This window comes from Acomys russatus, chromosome 23 (assembly GCF_903995435.1).
Source record: "Acomys russatus chromosome 23, mAcoRus1.1, whole genome shotgun sequence".
NCBI lineage: Eukaryota > Metazoa > Chordata > Mammalia > Rodentia > Muridae > Acomys > Acomys russatus.
Genome location: NC_067159.1, coordinates 55,309,240 through 55,335,261, shown reverse-complemented (window position 1 = coordinate 55,335,261; position 26,022 = coordinate 55,309,240). Strand labels below are relative to the sequence as shown.

General features: G+C 42.2%; 1 protein-coding gene across 1 annotated transcript in view; it reads right to left on the bottom strand.

The window, feature by feature from the left end:
* The window catches only part of Erich3 (glutamate rich 3), a 103,841-nt gene that overhangs the window by 7,014 nt on the left and 70,805 nt on the right, over positions 1–26,022 (bottom strand). Inside the window, exons 12-13 of the mRNA XM_051165739.1 lie at positions 16,422–16,859; positions 2,824–2,946 (exon numbers count right to left, since the gene is read on the bottom strand). Coding sequence (XP_051021696.1) covers positions 2,824–2,946; positions 16,422–16,859 — 561 coding nt within the window. The remainder of the gene's footprint in view (positions 1–2,823; positions 2,947–16,421; positions 16,860–26,022) is intronic.

Genomic DNA, 26,022 nt, shown 5'->3' with positions numbered 1-26,022 from the left:
CTGACGTAAATCATTGAGGTGGAAGATAAAATTTTAATACAGATATTTTGAAGTGGGAAAATCCACCTTTAATCTGGCCACACTTTCTGATGGCAGCCTCTATAAAGGACATGGGAAAGGCTCTCTCTCTCTCTCTCTCTCTCTCTCTCTCTCTCTCTCTCTCTCTCTCTCTCTCTCTCTGCTCTTACACTCTCTAGAAGGTCCATTACTTCTTTGGTATTAGAGCCAACTTCTTCACTATTTTGGCATATAATAAAGACCAGATGAGAGACTTTGGGACTGGATAACTACTGGATTCTTGGACAACCTTTGTTGGATTAACTAGACCACAGCCTATAAATCATTCTTCTAATAAACTCCTTTCTATATATATATAGAGAGAGTACATTCTATAAAGTGTGTCACTCTGGAGAAGCCCAACTAATACACTTAGTCATAGATGTTTGTCACAACAATATAAAAGCAACTGAGACAAATAAACATGTATGTATACACACCAAAGGACACACATGTAGATTCTATGAACTGTAACAAATTATTCTGCCAGTATGTTCTGTAAACTTATGCAATAAGCAAACATATGTTCCTTGTTTTCTTTGCTCATTTGGATTCTCAATTTCTTTTGCATTTATTTATTGTACTTGTCAGAGTCATCAGTTGCCTACCACAGCGCACACATGGAAGAAAGGTCAACTTTTAGAAGACAGTTCTCTACCCCCCCTGTGTGGATTCCAGGCTTGGCAGTAAATCCTTTACACTCTAAGCAGGGCCTTGCTTGCATATTTTTGATAACTATTTTACCTTTAGTACTGCCGGTGACAAGCTGTTCTTATCTCTCCCTTTTCCCTCCACACATCCTACAATGTTGCCACTCTCCCACCTCTTCAATCCTGTCTTTTGCTGTTTGGCTCAGTCTCTTGTCAGGTAGTACCGCAAACCACTTGGATAGTAGGCAATAAGAGATGACATGACTTTGACCTTAAAGCATATACTTAGAATATGATTTACATTGTCCTCAATCAAAGGGATAAAGTTTTAATTATCCAGGACTGCCAATGAGGCTAAGGTTGACTTTTATGAGACATCTAATGAGATTCAATTGGCAATTTTCAAACAGCTGTGGAAGGAAGATGGAGAGTGAAACTGTCTGGTCAGGTGACATGTAGCAAATTCACCTGAAAAAAAAAAAAAAAGATGTAGCCCATTTTTATTTCACTAATAAATGTGACTGATTTAAAGGACAGCAAAGCTGGAACAATGGGAAATAGCCAAGGATGCCAAGTTTCTTTTTAGTTTATCTGTTACTGCTCAATTTCCTGAATGAAAATGCTATTAAAGAGTCAGTTATGAAAAACATTTAAATAAAGTCATCTGTTTTTCTAACCTGGCCACTAATTTATGAATTAATTAAAGAGTGTTCATGAAAACAGGGGAATAAAATTTCCTAGTCACCACATAATAATATACTGTCTAAATTCTAAGAGGAAATAGGCTGATGACACCCAGCTGAGCTGTTACGTGAACGCACAGCACAGAGAAGTCGAACAGGACACTCCCAAAGCTCAGCAGAGTGGGTAATTGAAGCCTTCCTCAGAAATAGCAGTGCCCAAAAGGGTAGTTTTATGGCAATCTCATGAGCTTTAGGGAAGTGTTTTACAGAAGCAAGTGTTCAGTATTCATAACCAGGGCCACCAGCCCCCATGCAATGAGCATGTGCCTGAGGGATCAGACAGGCCTGGTGCATGTACAGCTCTTATGCTTACTAGTTACATGAACTTAAAAAACCACAACTCTCTGAGCCTTCACTTTCTTACCTATAAAGTGGCAGCATCTGTGTTCACCTGGCAGAATTCTTGTTCAATCACTAGCTTGTGTGAAACGGTCAGTCCTGCATCTGCCTGGAAGAGCCCCCCTGACTTCCCCCTCTTTCATCTTCCTGCCTCTGTGGCCATATTGTACATTTGGGAGGTTCACCAGAATTCCTCTAATGGAATGTCTGTCGCCAGCATTCAGCATTGTGCTCATGTGACTCCTCCTGCTGCTTCTTCAAATGTCTCCTGACCTTTTCGTCCTGCCCAATGAGGAAGGAAGCCTCTCTGTGCTTTCTACGTCATCTGTGGAGCTTTCTCATAGTGCTTGATAACACTCACTGAAAACTGGAAATGGGATAAAAGGAGTGCACACACACACACACACACACACACACACACACACACACACACACTCTCAAATCGAAAGAATTTTAACAAGCCACTCATCACACATGAGGAAGCCTGCCTCCACAGACATAGGACACCGACCGGATGTACATGTCTTATTCTTGTTGACTTGATGTTTAGGTAAGCAGTATTGAAAACGGGGTACCAGTCCCATTATACAATGCCAGTAGTGAGTCCTTTCCTGATTCTGAAAGGGCTGAGGGGTTTGCATAAGCCCTTGCAAAACATGGTGTGCTAGAGCTCCTAATGTATGTTACTGAGGGTTAGCAAAGGTCAGTTCACCCACTTGGTCAGTAAACTGAAAGTTGAAGCTATGGCATATGGACTATGGAATTTCTGAAAATAGAACCAAGTGTGTTATATGTAGCTAATGTCAGTTTCAAAGCTACCCTTCAGGCCTCCGGGCCATGTCCTGTCATCATATCCCAAATCTGATAGAGGAGAATGTAAATAGACAGACAGACGGATGGATGGATGGATGGATGGATGGATGGATGGATGGATAGATGGGCAAAGGGATAAAACAAGGCCTTGAAGATGAAAGATAGGGCAGCATTTTCGGAGGGTTTCCAAAGGTCCTCACCAGGTGATGACAGCTCCTTACCTCTACCCAAGTTGACCTCTGGTTTCCTCCTGGGAGTCGCCCCATCCTCTGTGATGCTAAGTCCAGCTGATGTATTAGAGCGACTGTGGCCAGGTGCCTGGGCTTCACCTGCTATCTGTCCAACTGATTTGGAGAGCACACAAAATATCAAAAAGCATAAGACATGCCATGGGAACACTGGCATTTCACATCGTTCAACCAAGTAGGGTCAATTTAATTTAAACAAATTAAACATTAAAATGCAACTTACTTCTAAAAATATGTAACAATTAGACAGCATCCAAGCTATGATTTTTTTTAAGAGGAAAACACAACACACCATACTCAATCATGAAGTGATGAGACACATGCAAAGAAATGGTACCATTAAAACAAGACAGCAACCAAAAGCAGTGAAAGTTGCCAAGGGCACATGCGATGGGCAACATGACTGGAGAAGCAGCTGAGCTGCCTTTTCCCTTCTAGAAAAGTGCGCTCCCTCTTTTATGACACCAATCATTAGTGCTCTCTTAAATTGCTAAACCTTCTCGCGCTGACCGCTCCCTAAGCACTTCCTCCATTAGTAGATTTAGTGATTTGACCTCCATGCTCACCCTATATGGATAGACGCCTAAGAGCCTGTCACACAATTCCTATAGGTTTGCTGGCACACACTTTCACACAAATTCCTATTCTATAATGCTGACTGCTACCACGGGCCTCCGAGGCACAGAAGACCTGGTTCCTCTGTGGCCCTATAGTCCATGCTGTTTCCTTAGTTTGCCTATTTGTCAAAAGAGATGCCGAATCAAAGGTACCAGGAGGGTTAAATGAAGTTGTGTATGCATACTAAGTTGGCCATCCCTGTGCTAGCAAGTGCCTGTGCTTGACAGTAATAGCTACTGATGCATGTTGGGGCTGATAATGAGCCTTCTGCATGTTTTACCATCTAAGTCCAAGCTGAGGAAAACTGTAAAGTCAATTACATTTGTCTTTAGTGTCTAGCGATTACCTGTCTTCCTCACAGCTGGCCATCTGACGGCCTGTGTCTCTAACTCCATAGCACCCATGACTGCACAGCACCTTGTAGTTACAAGAGGCTCAGTCAACAGAAGGAGACTGAGACCCACCTTCTGAAGAGAAGACCCAGCGTGTCCATCTCCGCTCTGCCCTTCTGCTTTTCTGCCTCTCCCCTTCTTCTTTCCCTACCCTTCCCCACCTTCTGACATCATCACCACGCTGGCTAACCAAGGACTATGCTTAGGTCAAAACAGCACTACAACGCCATCTCTAACCCTCGGCTAGTTTACAGTGAATTTCTGAGAGGTAGCCAGTGGCTTGGGAAGAATTACTGTGATCTCTACGGGTGGATCTCAGTGGGGAAGATGATGGCTTAGCTGATAAGACAAACATGGAAATAAGAGGAGGGTGTCCTATAGCTCAGATACGTTGCTTAACTTGCTCTTTGAGCATCGGTGTCTTCACTTACCCAACGTGCACTCTGGGACATTGGCTTGTAACACCATAGTCCTGCAATCACAGCATCTCATGACAAGTCCATTATGGTTGCATGTGTTACTGAGCCAGCTTTACGACATTTGTGAGTAGGGGGGACACAACTCACATATCATTTTTTTAATTATAATAATGCCATAATAATGCATTTATATTTAAGGTTTAAATAAGCAGTGCCTGGGGAATTTGCCTAACAGCTCGGTTGCCTGAGCAATGGCAATCTCCAGGACGTCAGGGCCAAGAATGGATCAGCAACCATTGAGCGAAGCTGCATTTTCTGTAGTACCAGTTGACATCTGGGTCTATGTTAAGTGCAAATGCTGCAAGGAAATGAGGCTTTTACTGAAATAAGCCAAACTCTCATGGGCAAATACCACATGTTCTCGCTCTCTCTTATATGGGATCTAGATGCAAACGCAGATGTGTGTATAGGTAGGACAGTGGATGGTGACATGGGATGGTAGGAAGAGGTCTTGAGGGATGGGAAAGGCAGGAAATCTAGGGTCATTGGAAAAGGGTGCTGTGAGAGCAGGAGTGATTTGCAAGGAAGGAGGAGGACCAGAAAGAAGAGGGGAGTGGGGAAGAAGAAAGGTGGGTGCTATGGGTGAACCAGAAAAAATGTGTGTTACATGTGGATGCAAATATCATAGCTAAACATTCACAGTGTATGTTAGCTAAATTTTTAAAGAAACATGGTTAATTAAGATTAATAAAATAATAATAATAATAATAATAATAATAATAATAATAATAATAATAATACAGTTAAATAGCCATTGGGACAAAACTAGTCTAAGAAGCTTCTTAGACACCTGGCCCACTATGAGTATCTCCAAACCAACGACGAGGCTGTTTTCTGGTGAGTCAGGGTGGCCGTCACCTCCTGGCCTGTCTCTGGCTGCCCCTGGAGGAAGTGCTATGGAACAAACGGAAACTCCTGGCATCAAAGGCAGCTGTCACAGTTCAGCAAGGAGACTGGTCTAAGTGTGGAGGACTCAGCAGATCTTTGCCCAGGGGACTCACTGAACACCTTCCTCAGACGTCCTTCTGACATTGAACCCTGAAAGCAAGAGCTTAGCCACCTCTGTGCTCTTCTGTTTTCCAGCCACAGTGCCTGCCCATGTCACCAGCCACTTCGCTTCGTCTGCTACCTGTATGCTATCCGTTAGCTCTTGGTAAAGGGCCCATGAAAGACCAAGTACATGTCACAGCATTCACAGCAAACGGATGGTTTCATACAAGGAATTTCTTAGAAAACCATCTTTTCCACCCCAATGACAGGGGAGACACGTAGTGCGCAAAGTACTGCAAGAACTTCATATTATAATGTTAGTTTTCTACATCTAAACAAATGCACATTCCAGTAATGCATGCCATACTTGTTTACAGTATAAAATTACAGTATAAAAATATAGTAAACATACATTATAAAATCATTATCTAAAGCTTGAAAAGATATGCATAAATTAATTAAGCCCGAACAAGCATGGTCCATAATGCTGTGACTCTGAACCGTTAGCTGATATCCCATGGGTCCCTGGGAGGCTTCATTTGTTTTTCTCTTACTCTGAGGACCTCATAACACATTTTGCCAATTAGCAATGTATTGTTTTCTCTGCTCAATAGCTAAAAAGTTCTTTTAGTTCATATAGAGGTGGTTCTCAACCTTCCTAATGCTGTGACCCTCTAACGCAGTTCCTCATGTTGTGAAGAACCCCAAGCATAAAATTATTTTAGTACTACTTCATAACTGTAATTTTGCTACTGTTATGAATCATAATGTAAACATATGATGTGCAGAACCACTAATGTAGATCATTTAAGTAAAGGTCAGGCCGTGGATGCAGTGGACACCTGCTTAGCATGTCTCAGGGTATTAGATCCCCAGCAAAACACACACACACACACACACACACACACACACACACACACACATACACACACCACATACACACACACATACACACAACACACACATACACATATAAAACCACACACACCCTACCCAAAATATATGTGAGCAATGTTTAATTCATGTAGCTAATGTATATTTTGAGTTATGACCATTGTTTAGTGAATTGTGAATTTCCTACTCTCCATGGTGACTGAGTTTTTATTATTGATTTTTCAGACCTCTTTATCATTAAAAATATCAACTCTATTGAACATACAATACAATGCAAAACTTTCTCGGCTTCTTTTGTAACTTGAGTGATTACTGCTTCATTGTTGATTTTATTACTTAATAATTTCTAATTACTTGATACTAATTTCTCTAACTTCTTTTCAAATTCCAAATTACCATCTCTATGGTTTAGAGGCATACTACATTAAATTGAGAATATAATGTGAAAGTCTTCATGCACACATTAATTTTTTTTGCTTCCTCAGAGTGATATTATCCCAAATTTTTATTTAGTTAACACATGCTATATTCTCCCTTCTCACTCACCCCTGAGTAGTGTTATAAGTTTTGCATATCTGTTGTGTACTGCTCAACATTTCTCACTATAACTGGAGTGAAGTCATTGCAGGAAGCCACAGTTTGAAATATGTCATTTTAAAAATAACATTTTCTTGGTCTAATAGCACGATCAATCATTAAGGTATAAACTTTTTCTTTGGCCCAAGAACTATCTGAGAACTTCCCTTAACTCATTTATTTTGAGAGCATAATATACTAGCTTCTTTGCACCCTCATCATAAAATCTAAACGGAAAAACTTTACTCTGTGCTGCTAGGGAAAGAGTGCACAGGCACTCGGTGAGCCAACCTTGTGAATCATAATGATGTTTTTATGTCAGTTTTATTTACACAAAAACAGGTGTTATTTCCTCTAAAAGAGTGTGTGGGGCTTCTTGAATGACTTTAGATTCCAGTAGGAACTGCATCCTTCTTGGGCCTGTTAAGCTAATGTAGTTATCAATTCCAAACTGCAGACCCAAGAGGTATATGGAAGGGAAGATGAGATAAGCTCTGGGCCTCTTGACAGGGACGTCATATCGCTCCAGAGACTCCGGCTCTGGTCAGACCCTCGCTCTCCCACTGCCCCTGTGAAAGAGAAGGTCCTCATTTCCCGACAACTCTAACACCACAAAAAGTTTATGTGAGGGAGAAGTTCTTCTTAAATTTCTTTCCTCTTTCTCAGGGGAAGTCAACTCCAAGGAGACCCTCATGTCTTTCTCTCATCCTCTCAGGTAACAAAGTCTGTGGAATGTGTGATGCCTGCATATTGAAGATGCTCATGATTCAAAAGAAAATCTGAAACACTCAAAGTGCAAGTCTTTACGTTCCTCCTGATTTCAAGCAGAACTGAGTGAAGGAAGCACCAGGCACAAGAGTTCATAGCACCAATTTGCACTGATATTTTTACAGATTTGGAGGTGGGGCGTTAGCCTCTTGTTTGATGGTGCCTGTGGTCCTTTCAGAACCTGCTTTGAGGAAAGTGTAGGAACTGGAGGAACAGTGCAAAAAGTTGAAGACTTTGGTCAAAACAAACCAGAACATCATGAGTAGAACACAAATGCTGATGAAAGCATGCCGGTCAGCCTGCCATCCTCACCAGCATGCCCTGTCACTCTGAGTTTTTGATCTTAAACATTTTGACAGGTGTGAGATGGACTCTTAGAGTTGTTTTGAGTTGAATTTCCCTGATGACTAAGGACGTTGAGCATTTTTTTAAGTGCTTCTTGGCCATTCACGATTCCTCTGTTGAGAATTCTGTTTAGCTCTGTACCCTATTTTTAATTGGATTATTTGATTTGTTGGTGTTTAATTTCTTGAGTTCTTTATATATTTTGGATATTAGCCTCTGTTAAACATGGGCTTGTTGAAGATCTCTTCCCAGTCTGCAGGCTGTCCTTTTGTTCTTTGCCAGTGTCCCTCCCCTTACAGAAGCTTTTCAATTTCATGGCGTCCCATTTATTAATTGTTGATCTTAGAGCCTGAGCTGTTGGTGTTCTGTTCAGGAAGTTGTCTCCTGTGCCAATGAGCTCAAGGCTCTTCCCCACCTTTCCTTCTAAAAGATTTAGTGTATATAGTTATTTTTAATTCTTTGGTCCACTTGGACTTGAGTTTTGTGCATGGTGATAGATATGGACCTATTTGTGTTTCCTACATGTTAGTCACCTGGTTAGACCAGCACCATTTATTGAAAATGTTGACTTTTTTCCATGTACAAGAGTACACTTGTACAACCACTGTGGAAATCAATCTGGAGGTTTCTCAGAAAATTAGAAATAGATCTACCTCAAGACCTAGCTAAACCACTCCTGGGCATATACCCAAAAGATGCTACACCACACAACAAGGACACTTACCCATCTTTGCTCATTGCAGCCTTATTCATAATAGCCAGAAACTGGAAACAACCTAGATATCCCTCAACTGAAGAATGGATAAAGGATGGATAAAAGAAAATTTATACAACTGAATACTACTCAGCTATTAAAAACAAGGAAATAATAAAATTTGCAGGCAAATGGATGGAACTGGAAAAGATCATCCTGAGTGAGGTAAACCAGACCCAGAAAGATACACATGATATATACTCACTTATAAGTGGATATTAGCCATAAAATACAGGATAAACATATACAATCCACAGACTCAGAGAAGCCCAGGAGAGCCCAAGGGAAGATACTTGAATCTCACTCAAAACAAGAAATATGATAGACATCTGAAGTATCTGAAGTAGATGGAGGGAGAGAACTGGGTAGGAAGGATGGTGGGAGTGGGGATCAGGTGGGCAGAGACAGGAGGGGGTGACAAGAAGAACTGGAAGAAAGGACATACATCCATGGATGGGCATCTTTGGGACAGGGAAGGCTCCTGGGAGTCTATGGGGATGACCATAGCTGAGACTTCAAGCAGCAGGTGTTAAGGAGCATAAAGTCAGCACCTCCTGTAGCTGGGTGCAACCCACAGTAGAGGGAGGGTGACACCAACACACACATAAAACCTTTGACCCAAAATATATCATGTCTACAAGAAGTGTAGTGGCAAAGATGGAACAGATATTGAGAAAATGGAAAACCAGTGACTGACCCAACTGGAAAATCACCCCATGGGAGGCCAGACACTTTCACTATTAATGATACTCTACTGTGCTTGCAGACAGGAGCCCAACATAACTGTCTTCTGAGAGGCTTCGTCCGACAGCCCAGCCGATGGAGACAGATGCAGAGACCCAAGGCCGAGAAGTGAGTTGAGCTCGGGAGCTCTGTGGAAGTGTGGGATGAAGGATAGAGGGACCCAGAGGAGTCAGGGACACCACAGAAGACATACAGAGTAATCTAACCTGGGCACATGGCAGGGGGCTCACAGAGACTGAACCATCAACCAAAGAGCTTGTATGGACAGAAACAATGCCGCTACGCATATGTAGCAAGTGGGTACTCTAACAGAGGGAGTAGGGGCCATCTCTGACTCTGTTACCTACCACTGGATCACTTTCCCCTAGCTAGGCTGCCTTGTCACTCTCCAGTCCAGTAGGAGAGGATGCGCTTTGTCCGCGTTTGTGTTTCCTTTACATGCCTGAGTGGACAGGTAACAATTGGGGGCCTCCCCTCCCCTGGGAGGAAGGGAAGGGGGAAATGGGAGGAGGGGGTGTGGGGAGTGGGAGGGACTGGGAAAGGAGGGGGGAGGAGGCTGGGGCTGGGAACGTAAAGTAATTAAATAAATGCAGGAAAAAGGTGTGTCAGTCAAAATGCAAATAGGTGGTGAATGATAAATATTTACAAAATAAAACTTTTCTCATTATTTTGCTCAGTCTTTCCATATGATTTAAGTGAGTAATTTAGAAGTTTCCATAGATTCATTATCACAAACTTAGATTCTAAGAAAAAAATAAAATATTTACAATGATGATGGAAATCGGGGTTACAACTTTGCCAACTGAACACAAATCCAGGATGCCGTGTTTTCTTTTGTGATTTTTAAAAATAAATTTTTCTGCCTTCATTATTCATTATTTAAAAGCAGCTCAGGTTTTTTAAAAAGCTATAAAGGAACAAGAAGTGAATTAGGGATTCATTCAAGAGAGTAGATTTACTGTGCATTATAAGGGTTTTAGGGATTTGGGTTCTTTTCTGAAGTAGAAACTATTTGTATTCATGAGAAGGAATGAGGTAACAGAAAGCGGGACGTGTACTAGGGCACACAAACTAAACAGTGTTGAAGCCACCAAACAAAGTGTCAGTCTGTCCCTCCCACACCAACTTTAATTCTCATTATTGCCTCTCTTTCCGACAATTTCAGATCTCAAAATGTGTCTTAACTTGTGCCCACTGCATCTTTTAAATTCTTCATCCTGCTTCCTCAAGGACAACCAATTCATAACTCTAGTCTGTTAGAGCGGAAACAAAATAAACTGGCCCCTTCTCACAGCATGCTGCGAGCACTGCGCTGCTCAACAGAAGAAGGAAATGATGCCAATGGCTTTATCTCAAATTCTAAGCCATAAACATCCATGACAATGGAGCAAAGGCGTGTTAAAGTTCATTGTGAGCCCACAGTCACCTTGGAGAGTATCTTTGTGTCTTGATCACTCTCTGTAGACAATTATCTTCTCAAAAACTCACCATGACAAAACTTACCACTAACATCATGTGCCTCCACAGTGAAGATATTCTGGTGTCGCCTTTGACATTGAAACATAGCCCACAAAACCCAGAATTAATTACAAACTCAAGGCCACAGCTGCTCAAGGACAAATTCTTGCCCTGCTAAAGTTGTGAGAGTCATCTTTCTCAAACTTTCAGATCATGTCCACTGTCCACTCTAGAGCTCCCAGTGAAAATAATCCCCATGGCAGAATAAGCACTGCACAGTGGTGTGTAGTAGGCCTGCCTCTTGGGGCCTCACCTGTCCCTGTCCCTGTCCCCTCCCTTTCACCCAACTCCATTAAGCCAGCTTTCTCTTCAAACTCCATCAGCAGCACCTCCCCTGCCCAAGGCTGTGTCTCCTAGCTGTCCTTCGGATCTTCTGCAGGTGACATTGCTGCTGACCTCTGCCCTTCCTCATGTCTCTGCTCAAATTCTAATGATCAGAGAGGCCAGCCTTACAGGGTGTCCCTTAGATGATCATTCTGCCTCCTCAGGCTGTACCCATGTGCACATAACAACAAAATAAATTTTACTTTAGTTATAACCTTGTTTGGTTTTACATTATACAAGCTGACTATTCTTAATTTACATATAACTATACAAATGAAGCTGCAGAAACAGGTTCTTGGTGCAGCACCAGCTCAAAGCTCTGAGTTCAGTCCCCAGCAACACACATGTGCACACATACACACACACCCACACATACACACACACACACACACATGCATGCACAAGCACAAAACACAACTGCACATACATATATATATATACACACATGCATGTGCTCATACACACACACACATACACACACACACTAGAACTTACTTCTATAAGCCTTTTAGATTGTAACTAACAAAAATCAATACACTTCCATCATTTTATGTTCACAATCTGAAAATACAACTCTATAAAATTCCTAGACTCTTCAGTGCTTTGCTAGCCACAGCTACACATATGAGAAAGACGGGAAGCCAAGCAGTATAACCTTTTACTGTTACACTGTCCTTCTCCCTGTAACCATTAAACTTTTGAGGCAATAGTTTGTGAGTGAGAAAAAGTTTATCAAGACCCATGAAAAATCTGCACCTTTTAATCCCGAAAATATACTTTTATAAACTTCCTAAGAAAACACTTATGATCTTGAAATAAATTGGATAATCAAACACTAAAGTGCTGTTAATTGTAGTGAAACTAAAAAGGTATCACAGTGAAATGGGAACATGTAAATACGCAACAGCAGACAAGTGGTTAGCGTCTGAGGAAGGCCCGGGATGGAGCACGGGGACAATAAGGTCAGAGCCACATAGGAGCAACTGTGGCAACACACTGAAACATGAGGGAGGCCACACATGCTAAATGCTTCCTAGCCTTATAAAATATGATAGCCAGCTGTAAAATCTATTTCAAAGTTTAAAAACTGACCAAACACTGAAAGTAATTTTGCATGTACCAAATGCATGAGAAAATTTTAAACTACCTTTCTCTAATGTACAGACGTTACTCTACTCTATTTACAGAGAAACAAGCATTAACATCTAAGCATAGCTCATACATTAAAGAGTAGCAAAGACCAACGGCTTATCCCTTGCCATCTGGTGTCAAACAAATATTAATAAGATTACAAATGTTTGTCAAGTTAGAGATATCAAGTAAAAATTATTTCCCAATGTACTGATAAAATAATAAACAAACTTATCATTTCTAAAATGTGAAGAATAAAATCTATTGATAGTTTCAACATTTGTTATTTTATTCATCAGCATATTACAATTTATTTTATAGAAACCCTACTTTACAAAAAATATCTACTTATATAAATATAGGTAAGAACCTATGCTTCAAATATTCCAAATAACTTATTTTCTGCAAGTTATACTTTTGCTTACTGCCCATTTCAAGTGATTCCCACATTTTTAATGTTTGAAATCTCTAGGTACTGAATGGTATCTCCGCCTGTAAGGCCATGTCATCATCCTCCAAGCTACAAGGGCCACCTTGCATGGCTCACATGGTAAAGAGCCTTGACATGAGGAGTCTGTGTGCACACCCATGTGCACTTATGAGACAGGGTGGGGCAGAGGGCACAATACCAGGGGAGCAGGAGTCTGAGGGAAGAAAGACTTAGCAGGATTTGGGATGAAGCTGGTAGGAGAATGATGCAAGTTAGATGTCAAGCCAGATCAAATTCTCAAAGCCTGCAGAAGCAATCCAGGCCATCCGACACCTTGATTTTTACCTCTTTAGGGCTCTGATTTTCATCTTAAGAAACATTGCATAGTAAGCATGTTATCTCAGGTGTCAACACGGTTATACTATTGCTATGCAAATTTTTAAAATATATCATGGTACAATATATTACATTAATATATAATACGTATATTGTCCTTGAAAGGAAGATGTACTTACTACTCATACATGTGTGTGTGTCTACACAGCAGCAACATAAAAGTTACATATGTGCACATAGACACATATGTTGTTTATATACACAACCCCTAGACAGAGATGTACATTTTACTGATATGTTATGAATCTGTAAGTATGAGACGGCATTCTGATTACTAAAGTAATGCAGTGTCTGTAGGACCTTGCTGGTATCAACCGTTTCATGGGCCACAGGAAGGGAACAGGTTCTAGTGTGGTTCTAGATTCCCAGAGAATACAGATTGTACCCACAGTAAGCATTCTCCATCAGGGCAGCAGAGCCACGCTATTTTTTCTAAATATATGTGATTGTTCAGCCCTGGAAGAACTTTCAAACTATATTTTATTCTAAAAAACAGTCCACTGATACTTTGTTTTGAATTGTAATGGAGCAAACACATAAAGGCGTATGTATGCACATGTGTGAGTGTGGACACAGTTCATAAGACCCCGAAGGGGACCATCACAGGGAGGTTTGAGGAAGCTGGTAATAGGACATGTGTGCCGTCAAGGTAGGAAGAGGTGCTGGGCTTGGAAGGGAAAGAGAGAAAGGACCCAAGACAGGGCAGAAAAACAATCCACAAATGCAAATTGCATATGCAAATATCAGAATAAATTCTAATACTTTGCATACTAATTTCAAAAAGAAAAATATCTAGTTTTTTTAAATTAAAAGAATGACAAAAATCAGTGCTACAGCTGTTTGTGTTTCCAATGCTGAAGTTCAAATCCAGGGCCCACATGTGCCGGACAAGCATGTACAACTGTGTTCTCTCCCCAGCCCATGTGCAGTCTTAGTCATTAGTAACTTTAAATAATTATTTAAGTTTCTAGAATACAATGACTAAACCCAAGATCAAATTTTTGAGTTATTTTTTATCAAGGTGTTTCAAGAATATTTTAATAGGAACTTTAATTTCCAAAAGGCAAATCCTTTTGCAATGTCAGTACTCTTTGTGGTATAATTTGAGGACTGAAATTGGTAACTCCTTTCAGCAGTGGCCTAAATAAATAAATTCCTCAGGTTTCTTGGGCCATTTAAAAATATAAAGTCCATTTTAGCTTACGCTAGTTACTTCTGAGGGCTTACTTGATGGTCATGTCCCTGCTTAGACCAGCAAGCCTGAGCACCTTCAAGCTGGAATCCAGCCCTAAAATCCTTATCAAACCCAGCCTTCATGAAAGCCTGCTTTCTTATTAAGTAGATCTTGAGACTATATTGTAATCTCATCCTCCTGCCCTTTTTCTATCTCCAAGCACCACCTTTGTGCTTCCCTTGCTATTATTCTTTTTAAAATATATTTATTTTTATTTTATGTGCATTGGTGTTTTGTCTGCATTTATGTCTGTGTGAGACTGTCAGATCTTGGAGTTAAGGGCAATTGTAAGCCAGTATGTGGGTGTCTGGGAATTGAACCTGGGTCCTCCGGAAGAGCAGTCAGTGCCCGTAACTGCTGAGCCATCTCTCCACCACCTCCCTCCCGCTATTTTTCAAAGTCACGATCTCTTTTTCTTTGTTGTTACGTGTGTGTGTGTGTGTGTGTGTGTGTGTGTGTGTGTGTGTACATGCTCAGTGCATACAATGTTACTTGTATATGTCTTCAGGGCTGAGAATTTGGTATTAAATGGTCAATTGGCACGCTCCTCCCTGAGGTAGATTATTGCTCCAGCTCTCAGCTTTTTCCTTAGTTCCCCGATTCCCTGTCTGGGGTTGAGACCTTGTGACCTTTCTCCCTCTACATGTCAACTGATGCTGTTCTTGTTGACGTCATGTTTGGGCATCTACAGCAAGGCGGCCATCACACCATGGGACTTGTTCTACTTTAAAATTCTACATCGTTTCATCCCTTCTCTGATCTTCTGATCTAATTAGCAGCCTTAGCCCAGTCGTCAAGCCTTCCTAACACATTCTAGGAGAAGCCTCCCTGATATGTTTGTTTTGAATATGCTACCATGATACATTAATGGTTCCACAGGAAGGTAACTACTCACTACCTTCTGTTTCCAGGGAAACGCCTGACTAGCTTAATAATAGCTTTTAAACATCTGAAAGTATAACAATTAAAAGCACTGAAAGTTTTAAAAACATAACTGAACTTTATAACAATAAAAGTATAAAAAGGTTTATCTTGGAACCCAGAAGAGTGGCCGCTGGCCTGTTTGGGGGCAGCTGGGGGAAGGCAGGGCTCCAGAAGCCTGGTAGAGTCCAAGGCGCTCTGTGAGAAGCAGCTGTCAGGCAGGTACAGCCCACCTATCCACACTCTCAACTCAGTCCACTGCTTGCCTTCTCAGAGGTGACAGCTACCTGTGACCCTCCGTGTGTCTGTGGTCCTGGGGACACGTTGTCTTGCACCCTAAATGTTCTTCATCAGACAGGACCTTCCATACTCCAGAAACTCAGAGACTTTCAAAGAGCCCAGAGTCAGAGAATAATTGAGAGTGAAGATCAAGATCTTAGGGAATTTTCACACTTTTATCTCAATCTAAGTGACAGTGACATGAGGACAATAGAAGTCTCTAGAAACTCTGGAGTCATCCTGCTGGCCCGAGGCCCAGTGCCCCTTGGCTGTACAGTCCTCGGCCACATAGCCTTCTTAAGAAATAGCTGCTTCCCACAGAAATCAGAGATGGCAATGCTTATGAGATGCAGTGAGTTCATAGCCAATGCACAAACATGCACAAGACATGCAAGCACCATCCACATGAGCTATGCACATACACATGTATACATGATTCAACAAACAGCAGTGTTAGCGCCAACCTCTAAGAAGCCAGGCATGTCTGTGACTTCACACATGTATCGTGTTTTATTTGATTCTTGAGATAGATCACCAAAGGAAGGAATTTACAGAAAATAGGAAACAGGCTATGTGAGAATTGATCAAGTCATCTTTAAAATGCAATAGAAGGCAAACAGCGAGCTGAAAATACACGTGAAATTCTGTGACAAGGAAAAAGAGAAATATAGAATCCTTCCAGAATCATCCAGACTGATTCCCAGCTCTGGCTGTAGCACTGACGAAATCAGCTTCCATGCACAGGTACACAGCTTGCCACCTCACTGGCCGTACTTACCGTCTTCTTCCACCACCAGGAGGCCTGCTTTTGTGTCCTCCGCCGTAGGGACGCCGCCTCCTTCCTGAAGATGACTCTCAGCCTCTGGAGAAGCAGGCTGCCCAAACTCCCCGGTTTCACTCTCTATAAACTCTTGGGTTTCCTTCACTGGTTCTTCTTCAGTAGGGTGCGTACAGCTGACCTCTGTCAACAGAGGCGCGTCATCCACATCTGCCTTTGCCGTTTCTTGCTCTTTGGTCTCAGTTTCCAAGGAGTCCTCGACTGCACAGCGGGGTTTTCCTTGGTCATCATTTTCCTGTAGGTCAAGAGACGAGGAGCTTTGGGAACTTCCTGCGCTGTGTCCAGAGTGGGCTTCCACGCACACCTCCGCAAATTCATTTTCACTATCGCTAGAGTAGGGGTGACTTCTAGATGAGATCGATGAAACGGTTTTATCATCTACAAAATAAAAATGATAAATGTATCAGCTGACATGCAACTGTATTGGGAAATAATCATATTAAATCTTTAGGAAATATTAGAGAAAATTGTTCCCTTTGTCAATACATTCTACATTATTATTATAATAAAGAAAAACCGATCTGCAAACCATCAGAGTTTTTCGTTTTATTTTGGTTTGTTTTTACTTGTGGGAATTTTGTTGTTTGGCATTCTCTTGTTTATTTGAGTGTCTCACTGCAGCCCAGGCTGCCTTCACACTCCTGGTGTCCCAGTTCCTACCTCCCAAGTGCTGGCATTACAGGTGTGTGCCTCACGCCAGCTTATGAGCTATAAGAGGTTTTAATAGATAACATTTGACTGAAAACCAACTCCAGGTTTGGATTGACTTGTGACCCTCTAGAAAGGTTACGCATATCTTTGCTATTGAAAATGTGAACACACTTTGTTTTTATAAGAACACACATTTCCTTCTTCTCCTAGGTAAAGATATTAGTGAGTCCAATTATTGTTATCTACTGTAAGTCTGCCGTCCAGGGAGCATCGCTGCACTTACAAAGTTGAAAGGCATTGATGTTTTTAGTGTGTGTGTGTGGTGTATATGTATGTGGGGGGGGGATGTATGTGTGTGTGTGTGTGTATGTGTCTGTCTTTGTGTATGTGTGTGTGGTATGTGTGTATGTGTGTGTGTGTTATGTGTGTATGTGTGTGTCTCTCTGTGTGTGGTATGTATTTGTGTATGTGTGTGGTGTGTGTGTATATGTGTGTGTGTGTGTGTGTATTTCCTTCTTAGAGTTCCTATAAGCACGATAGTAAAAGGAAGCTGCTGAGAAGTATGGAGCATGGAGTACAAGCCCCACCGGAAAGCTTTGGGGGAGCTAAGAAGCCAGGGAGAAGGGGACAGTCAGTCAATGAGCTGTTTCAAGGAACAGCTCAACCGATACCATGGGAACTTCTGTGAGACTCGTCCTAGCAGGATATAATGAAGCGGGAGCTGGGTTTTCGCAGTTTGAAGCAGTGAGACACCGGCTACGGGCTGCCCTAGGGTATAAACTCTCTGGTTTCGCAGTGCATTTTTATGCTTGAGGGTGGAGAAATCCCCACAACCCAAGGCAATCCCTGGAGGAAGCCATGAGAAACCAGGATGCAGACAGCAGAGCAAAAACAGAGGCCCAAGTGGCACTCCCAGACGGAGCCCCAGACACAGACTAGAAGCACATCATAGTCAAAAACGGCTTGCACCTGAACCCTAGAAACCTTCGGAAGCTCCGAAGAATTAACTTACATGTCGAATTCGGGTAAGGAAGAGGCACTATGTAAAAGTCCCTGTTCACATTGTTCCAAACAAGAGAAATACAAGTTCCCATTTGCATTTTAAAACACTTGCTCTCAATGTATAATCATTCTATACAAAATAATTTTGCTTTGGGTGGGTGGGTGTACCAGGGACCAAACATTAGTATAGAGCATGTCACCAGTCGAGAGTCTCCCCTGTGTTCCCTTGCATTCCAGTTTTCTTCCCTTTCAGTTCCACATTCACTTGGCTGGTTCTTTCATCCCTGTGTGACAGCTACACAGATGGCTATGCCAGCTAGTGTAGCAAAAGATGAAAACCAAATAAATAAAAATGCCAGACTTTCTGTCATCATCCTCCTGTTTCGCTGGCCCTGTCAGCCCCCCATGGCACATCATAGCACTCCAAGCACGTCCACAGAGTCACATCAACACTTCCAGGAAGACGCAAGTGAGGTTCAGGGCACCAAGACACTCACTGGGAGCCACGCCTGTAGCAGCAGGCCCTCTTAAGCACCATTTCTCTGCTCCCGGTGCCTCAGGAGCCCTCAGTAGAGCCACTCACTCGCTCTCTTCTCTTTTACATATGCACCAGCTGTCATGCCATAAAAAGCCAGGTTTCAACGAAACTGGTCTCTTATTTGTACTAATGCAGAAAATTTGGGTCCTGTGCTTACTAGTTGTCCCACGAATGTGTCTATCTGATGCGCCATTAGCTCGGACATAAGGCCTGGCTCCTTCCTTCACGACCCAGAGCCGTACTAGCCACCTGAGTGTCGTCGGCTGGCTAATTCCCACTTTGGCCTCTGTGAATTATTCACGTGGTAATAAACGGCTGCCTCCTGTTCCTTTGGTAGCTTCTCTCAGGTACATTGTCTTATGTCAACAGACTGAAAACTCATCCCGGTTCAGTTTTGAGTAAGTTCAGGAAAGAAAGAAGGAGAAACGAGTGAGCTCGGAACAGCAGGGCACTTGGCCTCCAGTACAAGCTCAGCTCAGTTGTCAGACTTCTCTCTCATCTCCTGGTGTAATTCACTCTCACTCCTTTTCTCGTTTCCATGCAGACATGGGGTAAAAACGGGGCTTAGAGCAAGAGCTTCAGGTTCTTGTAGCAGAATTTCCACAATGAACTGCATTTCTTCTCTCAGAAATAAAGCAAAATTTACACAAAGCATCCACATAAAGCAATTCTGGGGACATGTTTGAAACTCTCCTTAGAATTGAAAGGTTATTGGAGATGTATAGTAAAGTAGCAGCCTCCTGCCTGATTCCCTTCATCCCACAAAGTCCCCTCTCAGCCCTGTTGCTTAGAGACCTTGCTATTGGTCTTCTCAGCCAGGAAGAGATGTGTGCTCAGTGTCTGAGGCTCTGCCAAAGCTAGCTGCATGTTCCCCACAGTCCCCCATACCCAGAAGGATCACTGCTGTCCCTTTGACACTCATTCATGGCAAAGTCTCCTGTCATCAACAATACAGATTGCCTGCATGGACTCACCAACCCAACAATGCTGACATCGTCTTATGTGCCAGGGAATACTCCACAAAGAGGAGAAAGCCATGGCCTCTGCTTCCACACAGGTGGCACGCTCTTGGAAGATGCACTGTTTACTGGAGTGCTGTGCTGTGGACACCTCTCAGGTGGTGGACTCTTCTCTACCATCAGCACCTGCACTGTCTGTCTCATCCCGGTGACCGGGGCAGGCGGGGGAGGGTGAGGGGGGGGGGACAGGCAAGGGTGCAATCATTTCTACGGTCTTCAGCGTGTAGCATGCTTTAAGACTCGCTAGCTCCTCAGAGTCCTCTATTTTACCTCATTCTGTTTGTTGCTGTTGTTGCTTAAGCTAGAATCCAAGTTATCTTGACTTGAATAATTTCTATTAAAAATGTATATCACGCCCATGGACTGCAAACCCAGTAAACCCCACAACTCTTTTCAACTGGAACGGGATCTTTCATATTACAAAGTTTAGCAAAGCCTTCAGAAAATCTGACACTCCTTTTTTTTTTTTTTTTTTTTTCCAGATTTAGCCATGGCACTTAAGCTCACATATCCTACTGTGGGCTTGTTTGTACTCATGAGTTCATGAACTGCTGTGTCTCACACCAGGTAGCGGAGTTCATCTGAACTTTTCACAGACAGCACCTAGTTGGAGAAGTAACAGGCACTCATTGAACATTATACAGCACTGGCTCTCTGCATTCCCAGTGCCGCGACCCATTTACTTATTCATTCATTCAATACTCTGCCTGCATGTACAGCTGCAGGCCAGGAGAGGGAGCCAGATCACACTACAGATGGCTGTGAGCCACCACATGGTTGCTGGGAATTGAACTCAGGACCTCTGGAAGAACAGCCAGTGCTCTTAACCTCTGAGCCATCTCTCCAGCCCAACCATGACCCTTTAATTCTAGTGACCCCCATGAAAAATTTTAATTGCTACTTTATAACTAATTTTCCACTGTTGTGAACCTCTTTTTTTATTTTTAATTTGTTTACTTTACATCCCAACTGTATCCTCCTCCCTCGGTGCCTCCTGCTCCCGCCCTGTCTCCCTCACACCAGCTCCCTCCTCCCCTAGTCCTCAGGGAGGAGTCCTCCCCTACCATCTGACCTCAGCCTATCACGTCTAATCTGGACTGCCTGTGTCCTCTTCCTCTGTGGGGCAAGGCTGCCCTACCAGGGGGAAGTGATCAATGTGTGGGGGCCAGAGTCCATGTCAGAGGCAGCCCCTGCTCCCCATATTATGTGATCCACAAAGAGCCTGTGCTGCCTATCTACTACATCTGAGCAGAGGGTCTGGGTAATATCTGATATGCAGGATATCTGATTCTACCGCTGTGGGGTTGTGATTCACATGTTGAGAGCCATGGTTCTAGAATAAATAGATTCTTTAATAAATGTGGAAATATAAATTAAGCTAGTATATGAGCTCATTGTTTATCATAAGAGCATGCACATGCCCTTCAACAGATAATTATCACTCACTGAAATATATCAGTTCACCAGTGAGATAAATATACACATTACCTCATAAGGACATAGCTGCTTATACGTGCAACAGGAAGAAAGGGCCCCAGAGTGCAGCCATCTTTACACTTATTGAACTTGTTGGACTTCGTAGTTAATACAGAACTGACACTAGCATGGTCACCTGCCACGCTGTGCCGCCTGAGCCTTTGTGTATTAAGCTAGTTGATCCATCTTCCTCCAGAAGTCAGTGAGTAACATCATGGCCACATAAACCACACAGGCTCAGGAGTGTAGCGAAGCTCAGTGCAGAGGCACATGCTTCTGTTCCTAGCACGTGAGAGGCTGAGACAGAAGAGTCTCAAGTTCAAGGCCAGCCTCACCTACGTAGTGAGATCAGGCTGTGAGAAGTCACAGCTGTACCGGAGAAGTCGTTTGAAGATATTTTATATAAAATAGTCAGTGATGAACTGAGCCATCTTTCTTGAATCTGTGACTTCCTACTCCAGCAATCGGCAAGTGCTATGGGTTAAAGTGACTGGCTGGGGCTGGAAAGACGGTTCAGCACTGAAAAGCACTTGTTGCTCTTGCAGAGGACCTGGGGTTTGTTCCCAGCACCACTTCACAGTTTACAACTGTCTATAATCCCAGTTACATGGCATCTAAAGCCTTTTCTGGACTAAACAGGCACCAAGGAACGTACACCATGTACTTTTATACACATGCAGGCAAATGTCTGTACACACAACATGAAAACAAAGAGACAAATAAATAACTATGCAAAATTTATACATAAACTCAGTCAATGCATTGTGTAGAATCTCCTCATGGCTCCCCTCCATCAAGTTGTAGGCACAATATATGGAAGTGCTCAGAGCATGGTAGCATGCCAAATACAGTGTCAACACAGAAGGGGGCCTTGTCATAATAGTCAAACCAATATGACCAAAATACACTGTGTAGATATATGAAATTCCCAAAAAAATCCCCAGTAAATGAGAGACACCATAACATAAATCTTGACGCTGAAATTTTTTGTGACTCTGAGATGTTTGGATCTATGACAACTACATCAGACTGAAAAACTACACAAAGTATTTCTTAAAGAAAAAAAAATTGCTTCAAGTCCAGGTCTTTTAGCAGGCTGAGAAACAGTGCTGTCTGCAACTTGCTCTCTAGCTTGCCTCTGATGCCTCTCCCTCCTCTCTTATGAGGAACTGCTCAGCCTTCACCCCCTCAAAGGCATTGTTACCCAAACCGCCTGTGTATTCCTAGCCACACAGTGTTCTCCCCGTCAGACGTACAGCATTCATCTTTGACAATACATTTTCTGCTGGTAAATTAGTGTCGGGGTTGCAAACACAAATGCAGAGAGCAGAGCTGTCGTTCCTTTTAAATGGCAGGAAGCTGCACTCATCATCCCTGGAGCAAGTTCCACTCTTAGTCCTTAGTCGGCTCTGCTCCATCACTCAGGGGCCACTCAACAGGGGCGTGCTCATCAAAGTGCCCTAGTGCAATTGCTAGCTGGCACTTTAAGCTCATGACTTGTCGTGAGAGTGACAGTCTGGGCAATTGTTTGCCCCTGGGAACAGGTGCAGTCAGGTTCAAATGAAACACATCCAAATACTAACAGCAAGACTTTTAATCATGTCAATAAAAGGAATGAATGGGTGTCTGGGATTCAGTGCCCAAGCTATGCTGCTCACGCCTTCGTGGGTGAAATGCTGGATTCTCCACGAAATCACCATGCTGTTGCCATTTTAAATAGATGCTCTGTATTAGCCAGATAAAGTCACTAACGCATACTGCACATGCTAAGAGGCATACTGTTGAGTAACACGAAGGGAAGGAACTTGACTAAAAAGGTCAGAAGACAGGAAACCTCATGGGAGGACAGGAACAGACAAGCAGTGAGGTATTTCAGAGCTCTGGAGATGTGGTGCTCGTGTGCACACCCAGGACACAAAGAGGCCTTAGAAATGACACTTTGATATTTCCGCTATTGAAAAGACAAGAGGAAATAGATTGCCAGTTCAATTCTGCCTCATCAATTTTCCAGTGCTTGTGAAACGGCTCTGCATTCGGATTGCTCTCCTTCCATCCCTATTTAAAGCATTATATATTCTGCGTCTCTGCAATAACACTAATTGTACAAAATTTTTTCAATTAATGTTATAAGAACCACATAAGGTGAACATGACTCACAGACCACAAGAGTAGCCAAGGTGTCTTGGAAGGCGTGATGCCAACCAGCATTTTACAAAACCTCTTGTGATATCATCTCTGTGAGAAATAGCAAGACAACACATCATCCTGGCTTCCTTAGGATGGATCTGTGCGCTACTGCTTTGTGTAATTCGAGAACCAAAATTTAATCAACGGGGAATGGCTGAAAACTGACAGGATAGCATTGAAAGACTTGGCTCGGTTTGCGTCAGTGGGCAGAGTCACTAGGAGGAGAGAGCTCACAGGCTTAGGAATGGAGAGGGATATTTATGCACCACAGAGAGGTCAATTCAGGGAAAGTTAGAAACTGTACATTTTTATTTCCTTTTGTAAAAACAAAACATGCTAAGCCAGAAAACAGAGGTAGTGACGATTCAAAAAGCTACTGAGCAGTAGAGGCCACAGGAGACAGCTGTTTTTTATTAGGTAGAGGGGTTGTTTTAATTTTAAGTACAGGGATATTTCCTGATTTTGAAAAATGCACCTTTTCTCCAAAGTACAGGCTTTGAGGATTGGTTATAATTGCAGCTGAATTGTAGCAATTTCCAGCTATCCGACTTTGGGATTATTTAATTTCATTGTTTGCAAATTTACATATTGTGAAATGTAGATAAAGAGGAAAGTAATTGCTTTTCAAGTTGTTTAAGGTGAATGAGGTAATCCATACACCATATTTAGTGTGGGGCTCAGCACATAGAAGAGTCTTCATAAACAAGAACTGATGCATGAGCCCTGGGATGCCTTTCCAGCCACTGACACACAAACAGCAGTCAGCATCAAAGTCTTCAACCTATCAGGTGTCTGTAATTATAGTACAAATATCAAAGTTTTCCCTTCCAGGAAAACACAAGCATGGCCCATACCCTTCTCTTTGTGGATATATAAAAAATATTGTATTAAGAAAATCTATTTGACCTCCTGAAAATATAAAACTCAGACAACTGGATAGCAAAGAAGGAGTTCACAGAATCTCGGTGACATCAACACCCTCGTGATTTCCCGCTGTTACCACGGGATGAAAACCCAAGCCACTGGTGTTCTGAATCACTTGTTTATACCCAAACACATTTCAACCAACTTACAAACAAATTGTTTGGATAATTTCTTTAAAAATACAGACAGAGGTGAAATTTTTCTACACGATGACATCATTTTTTCAATTGCATTATTTAGCTTTGTGTCACATATGATTATAAGCTAAACTCCAGTGAGTACATTCAGGCTGAGGGGAGCCCTTACCTATACACATATGCAGTGTAAGAAACATAAGCAACAGAGTGATAGAGCATGTCTGTATATTAAAATATTTTAATACTTTAGCATTGTAATAAACATGAATGCCAATCTTACTTGCAAATACACTGAGTTAACATCATTCTGCTTTTTAAGATCGTGTTTCATTCACTCTTTACCTTAGCCTTCGGAAAGTATAGGGTAAGCATGTTTTTCACATACTTATGGACCCATCTGGGCTTTAGAACAAAACCATTTTTCTTTTTACACTATATAAATTTGCTCTTTTGCCTTAAATAGATGCGAATTAAATGTTAGAACAAGTTTGCTTATATTTTATTTTGAAAAAAGTGGAATTATAGACTAATTATTTTCTCCTAACTAGTTTCATGACTTGATTTCTTTTTTATAGTAAATCTTAATTCCCAAATTCAAAATTTGATGCTTTTATATAGAAAATAATTTGGAATGTAAGGACTTTTTTTTAAAAAGGAAAAGGTTAGCTACTAAAAAAGAAGGCACCATCACGTGACATAATTTAGCTACAAATTACAAAGCCATTCAGACTAAAATATATTAGGAATCACTGTTACCATTAAGAAATAACAAGAGGTGCCAAGAGAAATCGTCAGTGAAAAGCCACAGATCATAGGCCAAGTGGTTTATCCAACAATGTCAAAAATGTCTCACTGGGCAGAACTTAAGTGCATTATAAGCTTAAAATGCAAGCTTAAAGTAGCTTTCCCTTACCTAAAAAGACCTACATTTTCCTTTGAATGCTTGAAGTCATTTTTGGCTGAAGGATTTTAAAGAAGCCACAAACAATTCTATGAACTTAATAGGTCAACATCCTGTGTTCATGGTATAATTAAAAAGAGATTTAAAAAAGACAAATAGACCAAAGCAAAAAAAACCTGTGGCTTTTCGTAAACAGAAGCTGTTAGGCTTGGGCTAGGGCTCCCTAGACCACACTCACTTGCACCAGCCTCTTTCTCCAGCCTGGGCCTGACCCTGTCCTTCTCACAGTGACAGCCCTACTGACAGAGCCTGCCTGTGAGCCTCTCCCTGTGACACTCAATGCCCAGAGGGACTTTTAAGGATGCTCTGAGCCACTGAGGCTACAAACAGCTCATACAGCTAATGGGCTGAAGCTTTGTCCTGCCTCCTGCTGCCTGGGCCAGGAGTCAGAGTTGGTCTGGCTGCAAGCAGGTATTGTAGGCTACCCACCAATCATATTACAGAGGGCCCTGGAAACTGAGAGCCAGGCCTTGCTGCTGAGCATTTCTCTGTGGTATTAACAATTCCTCCAATAAATCTGTTACCGAATGGGACAACCTGCCTCAGTATCCCTCTGGAATATGATCCCAAGACCCTTCTGGGGCTACTTGGTATGTGTGTGTGTGTGCGCGAGCACGTGCACGCGCTGAAGTAGTTTGAGATGAAA